Source organism: Tenrec ecaudatus, chromosome X, assembly GCF_050624435.1.
Source record: "Tenrec ecaudatus isolate mTenEca1 chromosome X, mTenEca1.hap1, whole genome shotgun sequence".
In the NCBI taxonomy this organism is placed as follows: domain Eukaryota; kingdom Metazoa; phylum Chordata; class Mammalia; order Afrosoricida; family Tenrecidae; genus Tenrec; species Tenrec ecaudatus.
In genome coordinates this window covers 1291469-1316832 of record NC_134548.1, presented here as the reverse complement: position 1 = coordinate 1316832, position 25364 = coordinate 1291469, and the positions used below count along the sequence as shown (strand labels likewise).

Below are 25364 nucleotides of genomic sequence, written 5' to 3'. Positions count from 1 at the left end.
CATACAACTCTTACCACAATCCATACATATACATACATCAATTGTATAAAGCACATCCATACATTCCCTGCCCCAATCATTCTCAAGGCATTTGCTCTCCACTTAAGCCCCTTGCATCAGGTCCTCTTTTTTTTTTTCCCCTCCCTCCCCTTTCCCCCCTCCCTCATGTGCCCTTGGTAATTTATACCTCGTTATTTTGTCATATCTTGCCCTATCCGGAGTCTCCCTTCCCCCCTTCTCTGCTGTCCCTCTCCCAGGGAGGAGGTCACATGTGGATCCTTGTAATCAGTCCCCCCTTTCCAACCCACTCACCCTACACTCTCCCAGGATCGTCCCTCACACCCTTGGTCCTGAAGGTATCATCCACCCTGGATTCCCTGTACCTCCAACCCTCATATGTACCAGTGTACAGCCTCTGTCCTATCCAACCCTGCAAGGTAGAATTCGGGTCATGGTAGTTGGGGGGAGGAAGCATCCAGGATCTGGGGGAAAGCTGTGTTCTTCATCGATACTACCTCACACCCTAATTAACCCATCTCCTCTCCTAAGCCCCTCTATGAGGGGATCTCCATTGGCCGACACTTGGGCCTTGGGTCTCCACTCTGCACTTCCCCCTTCATTCAATATGGCATATATATATATATATACATATATCTACATACACATATATACATATACACATACATACATATATATTGTATATGTATATGTGTATATGTATATATACATATATATGTATATATATATATTGCATGATGCCTTATACCTGGTCCCTTTGGCACCTCGTGATCGCACTGGCTGGTGTGCTTGCCATCGTCATTTTCAAAGCATTCTCTTCCCCCTTGAGCCCTTGATATCAGCTCCCCGATTCTTCTCTATTCCTCACCCGCCCGCCCTCTCTCCAAAACTCTTGATAAGCTAGATTATCATTTTCATATCTTACATCGTCCTCCGTTTCCCCAAACCCACTCTTCTGGGTTTTTTTTTAATCCCCCTGGAAGGGGGTTCTAGGATGATCCTTGTGATTAATTCCACCTTTCTCCCCCACCACTCCCCTAATCCTCCTGGTATCTCTACTCTCCTTGTTGGACCTCAGGAGTTTGTCTGTCCTGGGTTCCCTGTGTTGAGGGCTCTTATCTGTAGCAGCGTGCAAGCTCTGGTCTAATGTGATCTGTAAGGTAGATTCGAGGTCATGATATTGGGGTGAAGGAAACACCAAAGAACTAGAGGAAAATTATGTGTTTCATCGGTTCTACACTGCACCCTGACTGGCTCATCTCTTCCCTGTGACCCCTCTGTGAGGGGATGTCCAGTTGTCTACAGATGGGCATTGGATCTACACCCCATGCTCCCCTGGAATGATTTTGTTCTGGGTCTTTGATGCCTGATACCTGATCCTATTGACACCTCATGATCACACGGGCTGGTGTGCTTCTTCCATGTGGGCTTTGCTGCTTCTCAGCTAGATGGAAGCTTGCTTATCTTCAAGCCTGTAAGACCCTAGACAGGATATCTTTTGATAGCCGGGCACCATCAGCTTTCTTCACCATATTTGTTTATGCACCCATTTTGTCTTCAGTGATCATGTTGAGAATGTGAGCATCAAAGAGTGCTGGATTGTTTCCAAACCCCCCCCCGCCCCCCCAAGTGCTGGATTGTTAGAACAAAGTGTTCGTGTGTTGAGGGAGTACTTGAGTCGAGGTCCAATATCCATCTGCAACCTTAATTCTTAGTCATGTAAATATGAGTATAGATCTATTCATATATATATATATATATATATATATATACACACAAACATATTTTCATGCTTTCCTTTTGTCCCACCCTCATGTTCAGCCCTCATTCGGGTTTAGTAATTCGTTGCTGCTACATTGCTAATTGGGAGCTCTTACAACAATCCATCCATCCATCCATCAAGCACATTTGTACATAAGTTGCCATCATCAGTTTCAAAACATTTTATTTCTACTTGAGCCCTTGGTATCAGCTCATTGCTTGCCCCCTCATGTGCCCTTGGTAATTTATAGATTATTTTTATATCTTAACCTGGCCAGTGTCTCCCTTCACCCACTTTTCTGTTGTCCATCCCCCGGGAGGGGGTTATATATAGATCCTTGTGATTCATTCCCCCTGTTTTCCCCACCTTACCCTTACCCTCCTGGTATTGTTACTCTCATGATGGGTCATGGAGGGGTTCATCAATAGATGGTAACTCTTTATGAGAGTAGAAAGCATCTTTCCCTGTGGATCAGTTGATGCTTTTGAACTGCTGACCTTGAGGTGAACAGGCCAACGTGTAACCTACCATGCCCCCACGACTCTTGGAATCCTGATCATTAAAGGAGAGCCACTGCATGTGGAGGCAAGGGGATGTGCAATACTGAGGACTCCAGTCCATCCCCACGTGATCGATGTATTCGGGTCAATCGCAATCACACGCCAGTGGGTTCCGTCATGACTGTTGAGCGGGTGAGTTGCAGCCAAGACCGTGGGCCATGTGTTGTTAGTCTGGGGTAGACCAGAGAAACAAATTCATGGATACTCATGTGTATAATAAAGCGCTTTATAGATAAAAGCAATTGGATAGAGAAAACATCCCAGCCCAGTCCAGGTCAAGTGCACACGTTTGATATCAGCCCATATGGCTGAAATCTATGTACAAAGTCGTCTTCAGAGTCATGAAACTCATGCAATGACGGAGAATGCAGGAAGATGGGCCAGTGGGTGGGGGGCAGTCCTGTGGGTCCAGTGGTGTTGAAAGCATCTCAGTGCTGACAGGGATCTCCAGGTGGCTTCTTCGTCTCCACAGGTCTGGTTGCATCAGGGTAGCTCCATGTGGCTTCTCCAGCTCCCTGGGTGTAGCAGCATGTGTCTGTCAGTACAGCACCTCTCAGGGAGTGAGCAGAGAGTGTCTCCCACCTCCACGGAGGAAAAGGCAGGCGTTCCCAGAATTCTCAGAAGGCCACGCCCACACAGGCCTCATTGGTAATATCTTGTCAGGCCAGACTCCACCCCTTCACTGCTAATCCTCTCAAGTGGACGCCAGATGGTATAACTACCACCGGCAGCTTTAGCACCTTCCCAAAGAAGGGGATGAAGCGGGGTGAGCCGGCACGAGGAGAGGGCTGCATGAGATTGGAGCTATTGGGTGCTGAGGGTCCAGGGTGAAGACAGAGGTGACACCAAAGACGCTGAGAAAGACGAGACGGTGCAAGGGATCAGGACGGGAGGAGACCCATAGCTCATGGGGAGGGTCTGTTTATTCCACGACAGAGTATAGGGATGTGGAAGCAGAATCTTTTGTGTGGCGAGGGCATAAAATTATGTAAGTCCTTGCCCGATTATTGTTAAATGTACTTGCTTATTTCCCTCCCACCTCCCAGCATTCACTGAAAACTGAGTCCTGACTCTGTCCATGGGAGGAAGAGTTGGGTTTCTATTCCCATCGAGAGTGATAGTCTCAGAAACCCAGAGGGGCAGTTCGACCTTGCTCTACAGGGTCGCCGAGTTGGCATCGACTCGATGGCAGTGAGTTTGAAGCTAACTACAAACAGTAGGGGCCTTGCCGTGAGTATGCTTCAAGCCCTTTGACGACGTCAGTAAGATGTCCACCGGTCGCTAACACAACAGTCGGCAAGACCTCCCTTTGACCGTCACGCAGAGCTTTGCTGCATCAACGATGTACTGGCTCAGCTCAAGGCTAAGTCATCTCACATCACATGCCAAGTGCAATGTGCGGTCGTCTCAAGTCCTTGGTCTTTGTCTAGTTCTGACACCAGTGCCTCACAGAGGCATCTCCCTCCACTTGTTATCTGGGGCTCGGCGGGAACGGACAAGTCAAACCAACATCCTTCAGACAGACAGGTGGCCAAACAGGCAGACAGTCAGGCAGGCATGTTTGTTTGCAAGGCTGGATGTTAAAATGATACCCAATTTGTAAAAGTCTGGGAGTTCATTCTCTCCATCTAAGAAGACCAGTTTCAGCGTTGGAGATCCCTGCTCCCATCTTCTAAGCCTGCTGGAGTTCAATAATGCACTGAATTTACAGAAAGGTCATTTTAAGATGAGTTTAAATCTCTGTATGTGCGTGTGCGTGTACACACACAAATGCCCATCTATATCTATCTATAAACCTAACACGAGCACACACAGAGTGGGGCGGCACCACGGTGCTTCTCTGTGGGGTAGCAGATGGCTACCTGTCCCTCTGCAGACCCATGGCTGAGTTCCAAATCAGCACATTCCGTCTAGTCATTTGTGGGCACACGTTCTCCCAGGAGCAATCGGCACACTGGATGTTCAGATGATTGCTGGTAAATATCATTCTTGAATAAAATGAACTAGGGCGTCATAGAGAAAAAGTCTGAAGCTGGGCCTCGGACAGAAAAAGGGCAAGACATGCCTTGAGGGTGGGCCAGAAATCATGCACAGATGATCAAGGGTCCATGTTCTGTTTTTGTTTTTAAAGCTATTAAAGAATAAAGGTACTTAGATCTCTAAGTACTAATGACCAGATCACAAACAATTTGAACAAAAACGGGAAACAATAATACGGTTTTTTTTCTATACGTCCCTGGGCTGCAAGAGTCTAACTTACATACAGCCAGTCGTTAACAAATCAAACTGTTTTACTCACTGCCGTGGGGTGGATACTAACTCACTGCGAACCCACAGGACAGGGGAGAACTTGCCCTGTGGGTTTCTGAGACAGTAACTCTACAGGAGCAGACAGTCTCACCTTCCACCCGGTCAGCGGCTCCTGGTTTCGAACTGCTGACCTTGTGCGTTCGGCCCAATGCACCACCATTTATGCGACCAGGGGTCCTGATCTGTGTCCAGCCTTTTGGAAATTAAGGCCTCCTCCTATAGGGCCTCAAGTCTACCGTCCGTTGACCATTGGTATCAGATGCTTGTCTGTCACTCGCTCTCACTGGCTGGAGCCACAGGGGCTGTCTGGCCCCGCCCCCATGCTCTTCCCTGTCCCTGATACCCAGTGTCCACGCATGCAACCTCTGAGACTCCCGTCACTGACCGAGAGGGACAGGTGCACTGCAGCAGCAAAGACCCATAATTAGCTGGTGAGTGCTACTTTGTAAACGAACACCCTAAAGTATTTCAACTGCACTGCTGTTAAACGTGTTCCTTTGTATCTGAACGCAGGTCCTTACAATTCCACACGCAGAATGGTACGCTTCATGCTGTATTTAGAAGCCCTCGGCCCTTGGGTTTGATGTTTGGCTACAAGGCTGGTGGTTCAAACCCCACAGCCGTGCCTTTGGAGAAAAATAAGCTTGTCTGCTGCCGTCAAGATTCCTAGTCTTGAAAAGCCTACCTAGGTTTGTTCTGAGTCAAAATGAGCTGCATCAGAGTAGGCTTTGGTTTGGTATAAATTGGATGGGGGGGCGGTTCAAAAAGTTTGCCGAAGTTTTTTAGGATATTTTCAATCCCCTGTTCCATGAGCTGTTTGAAGCTCCCTGATGTACGATGAAAAACACTTACCTGTTCCGACTTAACCTACATTTTCAACTTAGAAACAGAATCATTTGTAATCTGTTGATTTCCCGTACTGCTATACACATCTTAATTAATAAGTGAGATGAACGGAAGAGGAAGCCCCTTCTTGATGAATTCCAATGAGAAGAGATGGGAATGGAGAACTCCATTTCCTAATCACCGGAGTAGCAATAATCATAGGCAGGTGTTGTCATTGGAGACAAAAAGTAGTCGATCAAGCGATGACACAAAGGAGGTTATCTGGACTGTATCAGAGAAGAACCTGTGAGAAACTTGACACTTACGAAGAAAAATAAAGCATTTACCCTTACAACAGGGGAAGAAGGAAGGCCATACATTACACAAGTACACAAAACACTCAAGACAAACAAAATGAGGAGCTTTAATTGTTTCAAAAATGACACCAACAAGGGCACTGAAAGTTATAAAACCACATTGTCTCAAGAGCAGACGGCATAGCCTTAAATGTAATAATCAGAGACTAAGGCAGCACAACCAGTCGTGCGATGAGAAGGTAGCGCACACATGCACGAAGACGGCCTCACCACAAGGACACACTCCCTTGAGTCAGATACAAAGTACTGATAAGGACCTTTTCCTCCTGCTAATAAGGGTCACACACTCACTTCAAAAATCAGTTCTTTAACTGTACACATTCAGAAACTTCCCTTTTGAAATGATGGCAGTAAAAAAACCAACAAAATCTCCCCAACCCCCAAAACCTATTGCTTTCTACTCTAAGCTCTTCTAGACCAGCAGTTCTCAACCTGTGGGTTGCGACCCCTTTGGGGGGCCTTTCACAGGGCCGCCAGATTCATCACAGTAGCAAAATGACAGTGATGGAGTAACAACGAAAATAATGTGACGGTTGGGCGTCACCACCAGATGAGGAGCTGTATGAAAGGGCCGCAGCATGAGGAAGGCTGAGAACCTGAAGACGGGTCAGCATTCCTTACATTCCTCAGGCTTCCCCACGGTAAGTTCTTTGCTCACAGGCTCACTGAGGACGGAGGGATAAGGAACTGTTTGGGTTCACTCCTCACAATCACAGGTTTCTCTCTTATATGTTGAATGGGTGCTGAGCAATCACGGAACAATGTCCCACATCTGACACATCCATGAGACCCCTCTCCACTGAGCGTTCTGACATTGGTAGTGGCGTGTCAGCAACGACTAGATGCTTTTCCACGGTCCTTATGCTCAGAAGGCCTGTCTCCGTGTTAATTTCTTACGCAGAGAGGCAATAGGAACACCTGAAGGCTTTCCCACATTCCCTATAGATGTAGGGCCTCTCCGAACTGTGGATTCTCACGTGTGAAGTCAGATGCGAGGAATGGCTAAAGGCTTTCCCACATTCCTTACACTGGTAAGGCCGCTCGTCACTGTACGTTCTTCCACATACAGGGGGGTTGGAGGCTTGTCTCAAGGTTCGCCCACATGCCCTGCATTCATAAGGCCTCTCCCGGTGAGTTTTTAAGTGTTTGCTGAGGGCCGAGGAGTCAATGAAAGACTTCCCACATTCCTTACACTCACAAGGCCTCAGCCCGCTGTGCGTTTTCATGTGTCGACTGAGGTGGGATGAACACCTGAAGGGTTTCCCACATTCCTTACACTTGTAGGGCTTCACGCCACTGTGAGTCCGTTTGTGCTGGGTGAGGGATGAGGACTGACTGAAAGCTTTCTCACACTCCTGACACTTGTACGGCCTCCGCCCACTGTGAGTGGTTATGTGCGTGGTGAGATGGGAGGCGCACCGGAAGGCTTTCCCACATTCCTTGCACACGTACGGCCTTTCCCCACTGTGGATTCTTCGGTGTATGGTGAGGCTCGAGGGCTGGGTGAAGGCTTTCCCACATTCCGTGCATGTGTACGGCCTCTCCCCACTGTGGGTTCGCATATGCTGAGTCAGGGACGAGGCGTCACTTAAAGCTTTCCCACATTCCTTGCACACGTAAAGTTTATTTCTCTTGTGAGGTTTTTCAGGTACACGCAGGGAGGGAGGGGTGGAATGTTGACAATAGGCTTTGCATGTACTCTGATGTGTCCAGAAGGAGGATAAACCGTGGAATTCTTCCAGACGTTTGCGACTTTCAGGGAACTTCTCACCAGCGAGTGTGGCCACAGGATTTGTAGGGGTGGACGTACGAATGCAGTCCTTCCCACATGCCTTACATCTGTGGGGGGTTTTCCCATTCAGAATGCTCCCGGAAGAGGCTAGCTGAGAGGGGCAACTGCAGGCTTCTCCACATCCCTGGCACCGACAGATGCTGCGTCCAGGGCGAGGTCCGGTACGAGGACGGTTATCTAACGACTGAACTGTGAAGGCTTTCCCACGTTCACCGCAGGCCAGGGGATTTCCTTCACGAGGATTTCTTTGCAGCACAGGCAGATTGGAAAGGCGGCTCTCGGTTTCCCCGGACTGACTGCCTTGACTTTCACAGAGGTTCTCTATTGGATAACTTCTGTTAGAAACAGGCAGCACGCTGTTGGGAGAGAAATTCCGTTAAAACAGAACGGACGTGCACGGTATGTCCCCCTGGCGTGCCCTGTAGGTGACGTCATCCAATAGAATCACGACCACTGCCTGTGCATTATTTTTTCTCCCTGTGCAATTCTCACCGGAGTCCTTCTGAACGCCACGTCTTAGGAAAGCATGTTTCAAACACCTGCTGTCCGACTTACGTCTATAAAATGGCGCATCCTGACGCCTCGACCCCTCTAGCCAGTCTGACCCATTCCCAACACCAGCCTCCTGAAACTCTCAGGATGCCTGCAGGAGGCTGCGTGATTGGTGAGACTGTGGAGCATGCACAGTACAATTCACAGCACGTGCTAGAAGCTAAAAGATTGGCTGCCGTCTCTGAGTCAGGTACTGCCGACGGTTTCCTAGTTGGTTCAATAGACAGCAAAAGACTTGGCTATTAGGCGCTATTTGATTTCGATTCTGGCTGAACTGTCGTGAATGGAACAAGCCCTGACAGATGGATGCACAAAATCACACGTAAACACGTGTATGCGTGTGCAGGTCACTGTTACAGGACCTTTGTCCCAAGGCACCATGATACAGTTTAAGTTTATTGTGCCAATCTGGCCGACAAACGTGGGGTTCATTGAAGGGCAGAGGGATAAATGGCTCAGGGAACCTCGCTGTTCTAGTTCTTGGGTCTCTTGCATTGTGATGATCGGACCAGGGTGCAGCTGCCTTAGTCAGTTTCCTGCTTTAGTTTGCAAGGCTCACTTCCTGAAAGACACCCCCAAGGAGAAGCCACATGGACCTGCCCCAGTGCACCCCTGGGCGCTGGAGCAGCCGTGTGGAGACCCTGCAGCGCTGAGATGCTGACACACTCACTGACTCAGCTTTCCTCCTGCAGTCGGCGTCATTGCGTGTGTTTTGTGAGATGGAGGAGGACTTTGTGGGTTAATGTTGGACTTGTGGGCTTGGGCGGCACTGGGTTGGGATGTTTTCTTGATGTGCACTTACCCTTTATTTAAAAGTCCTCGTATACATGAGTTTCTGTGGGTTTCTTTAATGAACCCAGAGCAACACACATTGTTTCCTCTTGTTTGCATGATACTCACCTTAAATGCATCCCCCGGTTTGCAGGCTCACTTTTACTGCTGTGCGATTTGGTGATTTCCCCTATCAAGGAGGACCACGTGCCATTCTCCTCGCTGGATAACTCTTCTCCACCATCACGCACTCCAGAGACTGCTTCCGGGAATCCAAGGTGAGGTTCCCAGTAAGAAAGGACAAGGAAAATTATCAGGGGGAAGGAAAGACTCCATGGACAGAGGCTCGGCTCCATTTCCCGGGGGCACGCTGTCCAGGGCTCACAAACAACTTATGAGGAAATCCTTCTGCGAGGCTTGGCAACGGTGGCGGCACAAACAGGGTAACTGGGAGAGCGAGGAAGACACACACTGCACACAACACGGGTGTGACGTTCGATGGCAAAGAGCCACAAAGAGCATCGTTCAAGTCAGGAAGGAAGCTCGGGGAAGCAGCTGGTGGAGGTGGGTCCTCACGCCTAAGGACACCGTCTGCTTGGTCTGGAAGTAATTCCCTCCACGCGGGGCTGCTGCTTCAAACTCTTGCTTCGCTGTGCTTCCCGGCACAGCGGCTTTGGAGGAGTCCTCCCCCCACTGTGCTCAGACCTTCCCCCTTGCTTCTCTAGGAAAGTGAGCGCTGGGCTGTGATCCGCATGGTCGGCATCCAGAGCCACCAGCTGCTCTGCGGGACAGGGACTGGGCTCCCTTCTCCTGCTAATGGTTGCTGTCTTGGAAACCCACAGGGGGGAGCTGTGAGGGAGCACTGGCTCGGTGGCAGGGGGTTTATTTAATCTTTTTGGTTCTCGAGGGAATCGAAAGGGGGCGTTGGCACGGTGCTCATGCAGAAACGCCGGTGCAGAGCGAGAAACAGTTTTGCGGAGAGTGAACCAATGTCTTTCCACTTCAGGGTCTTTAAAGCCAGACAGGTGGGATTATTCAAACAAAGGAATCTCGCTTGTAATTAGCACTGTGAAACTCTGCAGGTTCCCAACCCGTCAGTCCCTCGAGGTGGTCTGGGAGGCTGCAGCAGTGAACTCCTCTCGTGTCACCTTGAGTGAGGGGTGGTCTAGCCTGTCAATCACCTCACTGGGAGGCGCCATGGAGATCAGTAACTGGAGGCCAGACCCACACTCTCTGCCGTCCCTTTCCTGCTCTGGAGACACTCAGAGAGCTGGAGGAGCCACGTGGAGACTCACACCAGCGCTGAGATTCCCCCAGCGCCCCTGGACCCGCGAGACCTACTACCCGCCGGCCTGTGATCTCCCACACTCGGCATCCTTGCATGTGTTGCGTGAGTGTGAAGAGGGATTTACGGACTGGTATCAGACTCATGGACTTGATCTGGACTGGGCTGGGATGTTTTCTCAACTCCCAACTGCTTTTGTCTATAAAGCTCTTTCTTAGCATCAATGAATTTCTCTAGTCTACCCGGACTAGCACAGAGGCCAAGGTTGACGCTCACAACATTTAAAGTGCTTCAGGCTAAGTGGAGGAAGGAAAACTCACTTTAAAAGCTGGAACATTATGTTCCTGGGAAATCCATGGGACCAGGCCTCTCTGATTTAACAGGGTTTTCATATTCCGCGGCCCCAATACACCGACGAAGGCGGTGCATCAAACCGTTTGTTTGTGAAAGAACAGGCATTGATGACACGCACACCATGCTTACCTACGGAGTCCAGGTTGGTCAGCGTCTCCATCATCACGTCCCTGTAGAGCTTCTTCTGAGCGAGGTCCAGCAGAGCCCACTCCTCCCGGCTGAAGACCACGGCCACGTCCTCGGGGACCACGGAGCCCTGAAACAGCCCACACGCTCTGGGTCATCAACGGACCGCCAACCCGGATGCAGAACCGAGAATTTCTGGGCACTCGACAGAAGGTGTGTTCTCTGCCACGGTTCTACCGATCGGAACAACTACCAGTGTGGTCAGGACATGATCTGATGCCAAGGAGAGTACTTGTGTGAAGGGGTGGAGTTCAGCCTGTCAGTCAGGTCGCAGCTTGATGACCCCATTTGGAGGCGCCATGGACATAAACACCTGGCTGGAGGCCAGACCCACACTCCCTCCCGGGAATTGGCGTCGTTGCATGTTTTGCAGGGGTTTGTGCAGGAATTTATAGAATGGTATCGCACATATGGGATAATATCGGACTTGATCTGGATGTTTAATAAACAAAATAAACAATTACTTTTTGATATAAAGTTCTCCCGTACACACATATGAGCCTCCCTGAGTTTGTTTCTCTAGTCCACCCGGACTAACACAGTCTTCCTGCTGACGAGCCCCATGGAGACCCTGATGCAGCCCGAGCCCTGGAGCTGGAGGAGCCACGTGGAGGCCACGCCGGCGCTGAGCTGCTTCCACGGCCACTGGATCCACAAGACTGTGCACCCGCCGGCCTGTGACCCTCCTGCATCCGTGTCATTGCATGAAGTGCATGCGTCTGCAGAGGGATTTATGGACTGGTATTGAGATACGGGGTAATATCAGACTTATGGACTTGACCTGGACTAGACTGGGCTGTTTTCTTAATGTACAATTGCTCTTTAATAGAAAGGTCTCTTATACGCACACTAGTGTCTCTGGATGTGTTTCTCTCGTCCACCCAGACTCACACGAGCAGCCTCATCTCTCACCACTACACTCGCTTCCTTAAACACGGCACCGTGTTCCACGGTCCACGGGAAGAGCACCTTCCAGATCGTTGACAAGAAGGAGGCCGAGACGGTGGGACAGAACAGGAGCGGCAACGCCAAGACTGTGTGGCAAAGATCTAGGGGAACCACGAGGTTGAGGGCGGGAGGGACACTGTGTCGTGAGTGTACCCTCTTCTTTACTGATGCTGCCTTGTGGTCAATGACTAGCTGCCCCGGAAAATCCACCCTGGGGGCCCTGGTGACGTAGCGACCGTGTGCTGGGCCGCAGACCTGTGTTCAAAACCATCGGCTGCCCTCGGGTAGAAAACCCAGGTTTTCTACTGCTGTGCAAGGAGGTACCATCTGGTCAAGCCAAGGGGGCAGGTCTACCCTGGCCCGTAGGGTGGGACGTGACTCCTGGCAGTGAGGGAGACTGAGTAAACCGCCCCCCCCCCCCGCCATTGTCGGTGCGGCCCGTGAGCCCTGCGTGGCATCGGAAACAAACAGTTGAACCCGGCGCACCAGCAGAGGGAATGGCTGGTGTGAGCACAGGGAGAGAGTTTTGTGCAGGGTGCCTGGCTCTCTGGGCAATGATGAAGCCGTAGGTTTGGATGTGCTGCCCCGTGCTGTTTCCTGCAGGGGGGCGGCAGTGTCCTGTGTTGGCTCAGTGTCCCACCCGGACAGTCACCCAAGAATCGGAGCAGTCAAACGTTAACGTCTGTGAGAACGGGGGATAGGCACGCCTGCTGGGGGGAAATAGTACGTCTTGGGAGAATCGTGCATGTCGACATGCCCTGGCAACAGATGTTCAAATGTGCTTGACACAATGGATGGGTGGGTTATGATAAGAGCTGAATGAGCCTCCAGTAAAGTGATTAAGAAGACACAAAATTAAAGCCAACAAGCAAGAACTGGCACTGAGATAGAACTGAACTGTGCTTGAGCAGCAGGGATCCCAGTGTCTGCTGAGAAGAGGCTGTGAATCCCATGTGGTTGTGACCACATGCACGCTGAAGGCGACAGACGCCAGCGTCAACGCTGGTTTCTAAGGGGCAGTGCCGACCGCGCGCCTGTCAAGTCGCCTGTGAAATGCAGAGCGCAAAAGCACACCAGCTTTCCGGACACTGTTCTCCAGCGTGCAGCTTCCGGAGGTTCCGCGTGCATGACAGCACGTGACTCCCTGGTGTGTGACAGAGGCCCCACGTGGTCAGGCAGAACCAGCCCACCAGCTCCCTCCTCTGTGGAGCTGGCTCGCGGTGCCCCTGTGTATGGTACCTTTTTGCCACAATTGAAAAGGATAATTGCATTAGTAACCATCCGTACAAGGAAGAAAGTGTTCTGGAAAAATTGACCGTGGTATTGATTGATCAGCTCCTCTCGAAATGATTGCGCTATTGCTTTTGTATGATAGGTGGATGAAGTGTCAATAAAACGGTTATAAAATATATTGAGAAAAAAAGCTTTTAAAAAAAGTACGACTAGATGCCAGCTAAGTAAGCACACATGGAAGAAGCATTCCAACATCAGTCATGAAGACTATAAATCATATAATGCAAAATCGAAGGGGGGAGTAGTATCCGAGCCTACATTGTGAGACTCTGGTTTTGAGCATGATGATGGCAACAAATGTACAAATGTGCTTGACAATGGATGGATGCATGGATTGTGATAAGAGCTGTAAGAGCCCCCAATAAAATGATTTTTAAAAAAAGAAAAAAAAAAAGTACGACTACTTGGGCCCCAGTCCTCACGTGCATGAAAACAGACTGTGTCTCTGTGATCCGATCAGTGACAGCGCCCGACTGGGCCTCTGACCCTGGTCTCAGTCTCATGAAGGCGCCTTCAAAACAAAAATGCCCAAAATACTAACAGAAACTAAGGTTGTTCACTGAGTTCCACAGACGGCAGAGAGGTCGGCTCAGCGGGTTAAGACAGCTCCTGCCGTGAAGACTCGGTGTGAAGAAGGCCACAGGGAAGCTCTCCTGTGCGCTGTGGAGTCGAGGGGACTCTGGATCCACCTGACGGCGGTGGGTTTGGCTTCGGGAAGGAAGCGTCATCTGCACAATTATTCTCAAGCAGGTCCGAGGCCCCAAGATGATCAGGAGGGACCAGTGTTAGGAATGTTTAAGAAAAGTAAAACTTATCCCAGCGAGAAACAAGAAAGCCAGGAAAGGTGTATCCAAGCGTTTCCCATTGTTTTTCCCATCGGCACAAGGCATCCGCTCACTCTTCAAGGGCAGCAAGGGCCATGCCGTCCTACGCGAATATCACCGGGAAATCTTACCCCTTCAGCAAGTGGCCCTGATCTAGCAGGGCCTGGTCCTGGCTTCTCTCTAAGAACCAGGAGCCCGCGCCCCTCAGGGACCGGGGAGCTGGCAGAGCGCAGAGTTCTCCAGGGAGCTGCGAGGGATGGAAACACCCCCTTTGGAAGAGCACCGCTCCTTCCGGAGGAGAAGCCGAGAAGCACGTTTCGATACTGTTTGTGCTAAAGGTTCCTACGATGCTTCCCGACACTGAAAGAAAGAGGAGGACTCTCCTGCTTTAAGTGCTTCCACGGTTCCTCACGTGTGTATGTGTGTGTGTGTGTGTGTGTGTGTGTGTGTGTGTGTGTGTGTGAAGATGGGGAGCAAACCAAAATCCAAACACTGCCACTGAGTCAATGCCGACTCGTCGCAAGCCCTGTGGGTTCCCGAGACGGTAGCTCTTGATGGGGGTGGAAAGCCCCAGTCGTTTCTCCAGCGGAGTAGCCGGTGGTTTCAAACTGCTGCCCTTGTGGATCGAAGCCCAACCTGTCACCCCTAGGCCAGCAGGGCCCCTCAACAACGAGAAGGACAATGGAAACGTCGAGAGCGGGGTGCGTTGGCGCCTGATCAAGGGCAACGTAGCCGAGAAGAATTGCCAAAACCCAAATGAATGGTCGAGCATGATAGTGGGCCAAGAGGAAAGTTAAAGGAAATAGAGGAGAGAGCTAGGAGGCAAAGGGCATTTATAGAGGTCTAGAGAAAGACATGTACATACTCAATATTTACATGTGAGGATGGGGAAATAGATCTACGTGCATGTATTTATAGGTTTAGTATTAAGGTAGCAGGTGGACAGACATTGGGCCTCCACTCAAGGACTCCCTCAATGCAAGAACACTTTGCTCTATTAAACAGGTATTCCATGATGCTCACCCTCCTGACACAATGGCTAAAGACAAAGAGGGTGAATAAGCAAGTATGGTGAAGAAAGCTGATGGTGCCCAGCTATCAAAATATACAGCATCTGGGACCTTAAATGTTTGCAGGTAAACAAGCAGCCGTCTAGCTCAGAAGCAACAAAATCCACATGGAAGAAGCACACCAGCCTGTGTGATCACGAGGTGTTGAAGGGATCAGTTATCAGGCATCAAAGACCCAGAACAAAAAAAGTCCTATCAGGAGTGGAGACCTGTAGCCCATCTGTAGGCAACTGGACATCCCCTTACGGAAGGGCCACAAGGAAGAGATGATTCAACCACGGTGCAGTGTAGCAATGACGAATCAAAATCATTACTCTAGTTCCTGAATGCTCGCTTCCTCCTCCCCGCTCCCTGCCCGCCACTATCAGGACCCCAATTCTGCCTTACAAATCCAGCTAGATCAGAGCATGCGCACTGGTACAGATCAGAGCTGGAAACACAGGGGATCCAGGACAGATAAGTCCCTCGGGACCAATCTTGACAGTAATGATACCAGCAGGATAGGGGCATGGTCAGGGAAGGGGTAGGGGGAGAAAGGGGGAACCCATCCCAAGGTTGGATTTATAGGCCGCTTCCCCCAGAAATGATAATGGTAACATATGTATGCTGGACACACTGATGAGTGGAATGTTGTGAGAACCCCCAGACTTGGCAATTGTATTAAGTGTAATGGAGCGTAATTTGAAGGTGATAAGGTTGTTCTGTAAAAAAAGTTTAAATATTCAGCTTTGTGTGTGGGGGGGTAGAAATCTCTTTTTTTGGGGGGGGTGGGGTACCTCCTCGGAAGATTTCCTGTACATGAAATCCTGGAGAGGTAGGTCCGTAAGGGCAGTAACCGCCTAAGGGGCATGGCATGGGAGGCTGGGGTGCGGGGGAATGGGGAGCCCACAACATCGAGTGTGCTCAGAAAATTTCTGAACTGGATTGCGGTGAGGATGGCACCAATCTTCTGCGTGCGATGCATCCATCAGTGTAGGGTGGGTGCTGTACAAGGCTGTCTGCCACAGGGGTCAAAGGACCAGCCCAAGACGCTTTAGGGTTGCGTTTACATCCGTGCAAACAGGCATCCCTCTGGGCTTTGAGGAATTTCATTCCATTGCACTGACAATCCTCCGGCTGTCACTCTGCTGGAGCACAGGGCCTCGTGTGTCTCACAGGGCGGCTGGTGGTTTCGAACCGCTGACCTGGTCGTTAGCAGCTCTGCTCGGAACCCGCCGCGCCATCCGGGTTGAGTCGCTTCTGCCCGTTACATTGAAAAGAATTCAATGGAAACAGATCCAGCCATTTAGCAATTCTCTCCCAGCACCGAGACCGCACGGCCCCCAAGTTGGGCTTCTCCAGTGAGAGAGACCGCTGTCCTTTCAGACGCCGACTCTGTTGCCCCAGGTTTACGGGCAATAAACACCAGCTGGAAACGCAGGTGAGGGGACAGGGACCCAGCTGGGGACCCAGCTCTGCACACACCTGCCCGACTCAGACTGCAGACTGAAGGCCCTGGAGCCATGCCAGCTCTCATCGACTGGAAGTCACACCACGTGGTGTCGGTTGGGACCTGGGAGGATTTCAGTCTGGCCTGTAAGGATGTAATCAATGAGGCCTGTGTGGACATGGCCTTCTGGGAACTCCTATATTTTCCCCTAGGAGATGCAAGACACATCTCTGCTCTCTCCCTGAGAGACGCTCTCCTGAGCCCTGGGAGCCAGAGAAGCCCATGGACCTGCCCTGATGCAGCCAGATGTCTGAGCCGGAGGCGCCACGTGGTGACCACGCCAGCGCTGAGTGGCTTCCAACAAACACCCCTGGACCCACAGGACTTCCCACCCCCAGGGCTGTGATCATCGAGCATGTGATCCTCCTGCATTCGGCATCATTGCATGGGCTGCATGAGTCTGGAGAACTTTATAGATTGGTATCGGGCATATGGGCTAATATCGGACTAATGGAGTTGGTCTAGACTGGGCTGGGATGTTTTCTCAATGTTCAATTGCTCTTGTGTATAAACTTTATTTTTTTTTAAACCTCTTTCTTCTACACACGAGTGTCTATGAATTTCTCTGGTCAATGCAGACTAACACAACCACCCTCCAGGACAGGGAGAACTGCCCCTCTGGGTTTCTGAGACTGGCGCTCTTCACAGGAGCAGAAAGTCCTTCTCCCCGAAAGCTGAAAGGCAAGTAGATTTCCAGAAGACAAAAAAAAGGACTGGGGGGATAGGGGGTGGGAAGGCATCCCACCTTTCTACCTTTAGTACCACTTCACTCACTGCCATCAGGGCAATCCGGGCTCCTGGAGACCCTCTGTGGCCGAGACCACTTCCAACCATGGGCCTTGACAAAGTCAGCGCATGGAGGAGGAGCGTTCAAAGAAGGCTGCACCAAGGAAGTCTCTCCCGTGAACCTTTTGGAATTATTGGCCTGATATCATTACTGATGACTGTAGCTGCTCTCTGATTCTTGATAATTTTGATCACTTCCCCTTTTAGGAAACAACTGATGTCAACTGAGGAAGATTCCCCAAAAGTTGAGGTTACTCCCCTTCCTGTGGCTTTGAGAGATCCACGTCCTGACTGCGTGCAAAGTGTATTGTATAATAAAACTAGAACCTGGAAGCCAGAAACCCCCCTTAAGGAATTTACGTTAGATGTTGAGCAGGCTGAGCTATTGCAACCGAAACCTACAGAAATCTCAGAGGCTCGTTTGGAAGCGTTTGTGCAAGACTCTAAAAAAGTTTATCATCCTCTTCCCACGGTTTCCCCTCCTTATCTTGTTTACCACATGGGGGTAAAATGCGGCACCCCCCTCCAGGAAATCACCCGAGGAGAAATAGAGTTCCTGGCCCTGATTTACCTCATACAGGGGCTTGTAATGAAAATGGCATAAGAATAGCTAACAAAGAAGGTGAACAAGTTCCTGTTAGTAGTTTAAGTTTTACGGAAAGGTTAGCACGAGGAGGGCCTCCGTGATGTCTGAAGTCCACTGCAGCAAAGCTACCTGTTGTGAGGCCACTCACACCTGGGCACAGAAAGACTTTGGGGAGTTTAGTTTATGGGAACTTAGTGGAAGAGTAAGAACCAGAAGTGAAAGCCCCAGAGGAGCAGCCTAAGGAAGGACAAGCAAAGCCTGTGAAGTAATGTTGGATAATGAAATGTATTGATGATTTATTGGCTTCACAGGGAGAACAATGCGCCCTCGTTGGAAAGTGCTCCGTTACCGTTAGGAGGCTTGCGTCTATCACCCTTGTGCTTCAGCGCTTTGGCTGCAAGATGTGTGATTTTTAACCAAGAATCCAGATGTGATTGACGTAGCTTGTCACGGTCCTGTGGCCTGAGGAGCATTTCCTGATGGATGGAGGCGCTCAGGCCACAGGCTTTAAGCCACGAAGAGTTGAGGCTTTGCAGGAACAGCATTGGAACGGTCACCGCGACCTGTGAGTCGTGTGGTTCGTGTCTCGCACGCGTCGCAGCCTTACAGGGACCCCCCCCCCCCCGTCCTCGACAGGTGCCCCTGGGCCCCGTGCAGCCAGTCCACGAGCGGCCGTGCAAGCCCACGGGGCTTCCCAGGCGGCGACTCCGCCCCTTGCTCGCTCTGCGGCCCCTGGTCCCTTCCCGGGGCCAACAGCCTCCGGGCACCCAGCGGCCGCCACCATCCCCACCGCCTGGAGCCAGGCTCTGCCGGGAACTCACCGCTCTGGCGCTCCCCATGCCGGACGCTCTCTGCAGCCACTTCCGGGGGCGGTGTGGCGCATGCGCGGAGCGAGGGCCGGAAGCAGCGTGTCTGCTCCCCACGCCTTCGAAGCCACTTCCGGGAGTGGTGGGGCGCATGCGCAGAAGCAGCAAGCCCGGTCCGTGTCTTCGAAGCCACTTCCCGGAGCCGTGTAGCGCAGGCGCAGTAGCAGCGAGTCCGGTCTGTGTCTTCGAAGCCACTTCCGGGGGCGGTGTGGCGCAGAAGCAGCGAGTTCGGTCCGTGTCTTCGAAGTCACTTCCGGGAGCCGTGTGGCTCATGCGCAGAAGCAGCGAATCCAGTCCGTGTCTTCAAAGTAACTTCCGGGGGCGGTATGGCGCAGGCGCAGAAACAGCGTGTCCGATCCTTGTCTTCAAAGTAACTTCCGGGAGCCGTGTGGCGCAGGCGCAGTACCAGCGAGTCCGGTCTGTGTCTTCGAAGTCACTTCCGGAGGCAGCGTGACACATGCGCAGAAGCAGCGAGTTAGGTCCGTGTCTTCGAAGTCACTTCCGGGGGCGGTGCGGTGCAGGCGCAGAAGCAGCGTGTCCGGTCCGCGCCTTCCTCAGGGCTCCGGATGAGCCGATGGCCCCCCAGCTGACCCTGAGGCACCGGCGGGACCTGGAAGGGGAAAGGACACAGTGAGGGGCGAGCAGGCCGGGCGCTGGGCTTCCTCCGGGGTCTCGTTCTCACAGCGAAACCCAAACCCCGTTTCCCAGAGCAGAAGCGGCCGGGCCTGGTCAGGCTGGAGAAGCGCAGCCCGCCTTCCGGGGGGGCGCGTGGAATCGTGGGGGCCCCTCCTGCGCCCCAACCCCCCCAACGTAACGCGGAGTCCACGTGCGAAGGGTGCGGTCCAGCCTGTCAGTCAGCTCGCAGCTCGATGGCCTCATCGCGCGCCGGAGGCGGACACGCTCCCGCCCTGGGAGACACGCGGAGCCACGCGGAGCCCCGAGCTGAGGGACCGCGTGGAGGCCACGCCGGCGCTGACCCGCGTCCACGGCCACTGGACCCACAGACTCTGCACCCGGCGGCCTGGGGTCCCCCTGCATCCGTGTCATTGCATGAGGTGCCTGCGTCTGCAGAGGGATTTATAGATCGATACTGGACAGATGGGCTGACATCAGACTGATGGACGTGACCTGCACGGGGCTGGGAAGTTTTCTCCATATTCAATTGCTCTTCTCTAGAAAGCTCTTTCTTAGGAGCGTCTGCGAGTTTATCTCTGCTCGTCTCTGAGATCTCCACAGGTGGGTTTTCAAGAGCAATGAACGCAGCCCACACCGCTCTACACTACCTGTCAGGGAATTGCTCCCGGGGGTGTGCGGTCAGCAGGACTTTCTTCCTCTTCCGGGAGCGCCCCATGTTCCTGTCTCAAACGAGGACACAGCCAGTCTCTAAGCTTCTCACTGACCAAGACGATTCCTGAACCTAATAGTCAATCAGTCAATAGTCAACCAGAAAACCGTTGCATGTTCTCGAAGGATCCGGTTTTTTCCAACCTGGTTCCCATTTCTTTCCACCCTGCGTGTCCCCTACTCCCCTAATCCGACGCCCATGCTTTCATTTCTGGGTCTCCGTGCAAATGTTCTCTCTCCCTCCCTCCCAGGTCCTTCCTGCGACTGGTTCTGGAATCGCTCCCAGCCACCGGGTCAAGTCCGACTTATAGCGACCCGACAGGGCAGGGTAGGGTCGCCCCCCAGTGGGTTTCCAAGACTGACACGCTTTGAGGGAGTGGAACGCCGCCTTTTTCCTGGGTGGCGGCTGGTAGTTTCCAACTGCGGACCTGGTGCTTAGCAGCCCCACCCCAGACCACCAGGGCTCCATGTGTTCTAATACGGAGAAAAAACCAAAACAAAACCTCTCTGCTGTCACGCCGATTCTGATTCAGAGCAACCAAGAGCCCGGGGTAGAGCGATCCCTGTGGATTTCCAAGACTGCAGCACTTTACTGGAGCAGAATGCCTCATTCCCTACCCTTGCACCCCCCTCCGGAGTGCTGAGTGCTTTCAAACTGCTGAGCTGGAGGTTAATCGGCCAATGGGTACCCTGGACGCCACGACTCCCTGATTCTCGTCCAACTCCCTGATTCTCGTCCGTAGTTTTGCTTGTAGTGTCTTTACTCTCCAGCACAAAGCAGGTGCCTCTTTGGAAACCCACGTGGTAACAAGATGCCCTGGGCACCCACACAGACATGCAAGGATGGCAGGCATTCAGTGCGGCCCAGGCTCCAGCTCTGTGCACCACCATCCTGTCAGCGGACGCGCTCTGGACCATCGGCATCCGTCAGACATCTCTGCACGGTCTCCCTGATCCACAGTCAAGCCCCCCATGGAGGCCTTCGCACGGCATCCTGGTGGTGCAGTGCTTATGTGTTGGGCTGAGATCCACAAGTTTGGAGGTTCGAGACCACCAGGGGCTCTGAGGGAGAAAGACAGGGCTTTGTACTGATGGAAAAACGTTACAGCCTCACCCACCTGGAAAGGACACAGTCTGACGGAGCCCAGCGCGCAGGCGGAGACCATTGAGACCTTGGTGCAGCTGGATCGAACTTGACGCTTGGCCAGCCGACCTCCTGACAGACTCTGTAGGGGTGCAAGCATCGATTAGTCATTCCATGACGGATAAGTCTTCCCTGGCTTTCTGGATGTCGGCGGGGCCTTCTCCCACTGACGCTCGATGCGTACTTTTGCGCTGGCACAAACAGGGTCTTATCCTGAGCAAAGAGCAAGCAAACAACATCAAAAGGGAGTTACAGTCTCAGAAACGCGCAGGGGCAGTTCTACCCTGTCCTACACGGTCGGCTGAGTCTGCATCGGCTCGATGGCACCGAGTTTTGGTTTGTTTTTTAAAGGTTTCCCCTTGGTCTTCACTTGCTCCTAACAAGCTCCTGCCTGCCATCATTCCCTCATGGTCATCGTTCCCAAATCCTATTGGCAGCACAGGACGTGCTGCGTGGTCATCAGTGGCTGCCCACGGGCCTCTAAAGGGCTCAGCATCGTCAGCCTGGTTCCAAACAGGCTGTGCTGCCTCCGTCTGGGCTCACACGAAGCCCCCTCCCCAACCATACTTTGCTGGCTCTGCTTCAATCCAAACTTCTTTCTTTAAAAAAAATCATTTTATTGGGGGCTCGTACAGTTGTCACAATCCGTCCTTCTGTCCATCATGTCGAGCACGTTTGTACATTTGTTGCCATCATCATTCTCCAAACATTTGCTTTCTACTTGAGCCCTTGGTATCAGCTCCTCATTTTTCTCCTCTCCCTGCTCCTCTCACGAACCCTTGATAATTTAAAAATTATTTTTTCACGTCTTGCACTGTCCTGTGTCTCCCTTCATCCACTTTTCTGTTGTCTGTCCCCCAGGGAGGGGGTTATGTGTATATTATTGTGATCGGCTCCCCCGTTCCCCTCAACCTTCTCCTCACCCCTCCTGGTATCTCTGCTGTCATTACTGGTCCTGAGGGGCTTATCTGTCCTGGATTCCCTGTTTCCGGTTCCTATCTGTAACAGTGTACATGCTCTGGTCTAGCCGGATTTGTAAGGTAGAACTGGGATCATGATAGTGGGGGGGGGGGAGTAAGCATTTAGGAACTAGAGGAAAGTTGTATGTTTCACCATGGCTACCCTACACCCTGAGGACGGGCTCCTCTCCTCCCCTGAAACCTTTCATCGAGGGAGACGGCTGCTCTTGGGGGTTTTCTTGCTCAGAGATTGACATCCTCATTCTTCTTCACGAAGATGCTCCTACCCCCTTCCACCTACTGCACACATGCTCCCAGCCCTCTGCAGCGAGACCCACACACACACACACACACACACTCTCTCTCTCTCTCTCATGGCCATCAAGGAGATTCCGATCCACAGAGACTCTAGGGCACAGAGCCGACCCCATGGGCTTCTAAAGCCGCAACTCTTTAAGGAAGCAGAAAAGCCTCTTCTTTTCCCCAAGGAGTGGCCGGTGGTCCCAAACCGCTGACCTCGTGATTAGCAGCCCAGCGCGAAATCCATGTGAACTGCCGGAAGGACAGACAGATCTGTCTGAAGGGAATTACAACCAAATGCCCCTGAGCAGCAGAGAGGGCGAGGCTTTAACGTCACCTACCTTGGAGATGGGATCAAGAGGGACCTGCCCCTGGGGAGGACACCACGCCTGGCACGGGGTCAGTAAGAGGAGGGAGTTATTCAATAGTGACCGCCGCCAGGCGCTCAAATATAGCAACGCTGACGTCACGCAGGATCGGAGAGTGCTGCCTTCTATTAGGCACGGGGGGTGAGGGGGGCCTGTGAGCTAGAACAAACGCCCTGGCCCCTGACCACCACGACGCCATCTCCCCAGGAAAGCGAGACGGAACACCGTGTTGTTATCGGAGACTCTGAACCAGTAGTTTTGAACGGAGGTTTGTTTGATAAGAAGCCCGTGCACTTTCCAGTCCTGTCTCCGACTGACAGCAACCCTGACAGGACAGAGAACTGCCCGTCGGGGATCTCCGAGACTTTAACTGGAGTAGAAACTCCCCTCTTGGTTGTGAGGAGCAGCTGGCTGGTGGTTTTGAACTGCTGATCTTGCCGACCACAGGCTAACACACAACCACGAAGCCACCAGGGCTCCACATCTCCGCAGGGAACTTTCATCCAAAGAGAGCAAACTCTTATCTCTCTCTCTCTAGGAGCAGAAAGGACTCGAATTTTTCTAACAAGGTTGAGACGCTAAATGGTGCTCACTCACTGATGGTTTTTACTCTCAGCATTTTTGAGATTTGGGGGATGCAAAAGCCGCTTTGAGGGGAGACAGCGGTCGGTATCAGACATGAAAAAAAAAAATTATCACGGGTTCCTAAGGGAGGGAAGAGAAAAAAAATGAGCCGATACCAAGGGCTCAAGTAGAAAGAAAATGTTTTGAGAATGATGATGGCAACGTCTGCCCTAATGTGCTGGACACAACGATGCACGCATGGGTTGGGGTAAGAGCTGTAAGAGCCCCCAGTAAAATGGTTTTTCTTACAGCCGCCATGAGTCAGAATCGACCCCGTGAGTTTTGTTGATAGTATTTTTTACAAAGCGTTGGTTGTCTTCAAACACTCGTTTTCAGCGACACATTCTTGTGTAAGGGAGCGGCCAAATGAAGCCAGACCAAATTCACTGCTGTTGAATCGACCTTGACTCTCCACAACACAGCAGGGCAAGTCTGAACCGCCCCTGCGACTTGCTGAGACCCTGACTCTATAAAAAGATAAATTTTTATAGAAGAAAGCTTTTGCCCTTCGGAGCTGCGGGTGGGTTGGAACCACTGACCTTGGTTGCCTAGAGGTGTGAAATTCACTAAGCTGCCAGGGCTCCTACGTTATCAATATCACCAGCAATAAAAGGCAAACCAAGCCTCGCTCATCCAAAGGATCTGCTCAGCAAAATAAAGGACAACCAACCCAGTGGAAGAAAGCTGTCGGAACGCAACGGGTCCGCCTTGCCTTTCTCGAATTCCCACTCTGGACAGGGACAGGACTTTTCCTTTGCTCATTTTATTTTGCATTAAAAAAAATCATTTTATTGAGGGCTCGTACGGCTCTTATCACAACCCATCGATCCATTGTGTCCAGCACATGTGTACACAGGTCGCCACCATCCTTCTCAAAACACTTTCTTTCTACGTGAGCCTTTGGTATCGGCTCATTTTTTCCCCTCCCTCCAGCACGAACCCTGGATAATTTGTAAATTATTATTATTTCGTCATGTCTTCCCCTGACCCATGTCTCTCTTCACCCACTATTCTGCTGTCCGCCCACCAAGAAGGGGGTTATGTGTGGATCATTGTGATCGGTCCCCCTATTCTCCCCCCACCTCACCCTCACCCTCCTGGCACGGCTTCTCATGATGGGTCCTGGGGGGGCGGCAGGGGGTGTTGCTCATTTTAACACAATCCCTTGGTGCCTCCCTTTCCTGAGAGGTTTCCAGCTTGCACAGTTCCCGGCTCTCCCAGGGAATCATCCTGCTTTGGGGGTGGGGGGGGATCCAGGACACACAGAACCGCTTCCAGCTGCAAAAACCTTTTTCAAAAATGGGCCAGGAAGTAAGAGGGGCCTTTCCACAAAGACCCCCCACACACACACACACAATTACACACACAGAGTCAGGGAGACACGCAGCCACCGGTCGCAGGAAAACCGCAACCGCGCAGGGCGGTGGGCGCAGCTGCAGGAACACAGGGGGCCCCGCCGGGATCCGGCTCGTCGGCAGCTGGAGGCGATCGCTGCACCCCCGCGTCCGCCCTCCCGTCCAAGGCCGCCCCCTCCTGCGCTGGCTCCTCGCCCCGGGAAACAACGCAAACCAGGAATCCCTGCAGGTTGGGGGGGCGGGGGGGACTGGAGGGGGGGACGCGTCGCCATGGGAACCAGCATCCCCGGGAGACGCGTCGCCCCGAGGAACCAGCAAGGGGGGGCCCTCGGCTAACGGGGGGGGGGGGACCGGCCGCCGCGATGGCGACCCCCCAAGGCCGGCGTGTGGGGGGGCGGGGCCCAAGGCGGACAAAGCGGGGCCCGGCAGGAGGGCGGCGCGCGCGCGCCCAGGCCCGGGAGCACCCGCCCGCGTCCGCGCCCCGCTGCCTCACCGCTTCCGGGGTCCCCCGACGGGGGCGCGGCACCCCGACTGCGCCCCGAGACGCGCCGCCCGGCTCCGCGGCGTCTTCGCAGCGCGGGGGAAGCCAAAGCGCGAGCACACACTTCCGGTTCCG

At 52.4% G+C, this 25364-nt stretch overlaps 1 protein-coding gene across 5 annotated transcripts; it reads right to left on the bottom strand.

Annotated features, from left to right (window-relative positions):
- Positions 1-955: 955 nt before the first annotated feature.
- Positions 956-25364, bottom strand: LOC142433052 (uncharacterized). Of its 5 annotated transcripts, none has more exons than XM_075538171.1 (6): positions 25242-25364; positions 21117-21355; positions 18610-19264; positions 10736-10862; positions 9097-9229; positions 956-2511 (listed from the first exon to the last, which is right to left on the bottom strand). In XM_075538171.1, exons 3-6 carry the CDS (start codon positions 18925-18927, stop codon positions 2436-2438), a joined length of 654 nt encoding a protein of 217 aa, XP_075394286.1. In that variant the 5' UTR covers positions 18928-19264; positions 21117-21355; positions 25242-25364; the 3' UTR covers positions 956-2435. The 5 variants fall into 5 exon arrangements, with proteins under 5 accessions (XP_075394286.1, XP_075394282.1, XP_075394283.1 ...); XM_075538167.1 differs by lacking the exon at positions 956-2511 and adding an exon at positions 5871-8000; XM_075538168.1 differs by lacking the exon at positions 956-2511 and adding an exon at positions 5871-8000 and having other exon boundaries at positions 21117-21224; positions 25242-25357.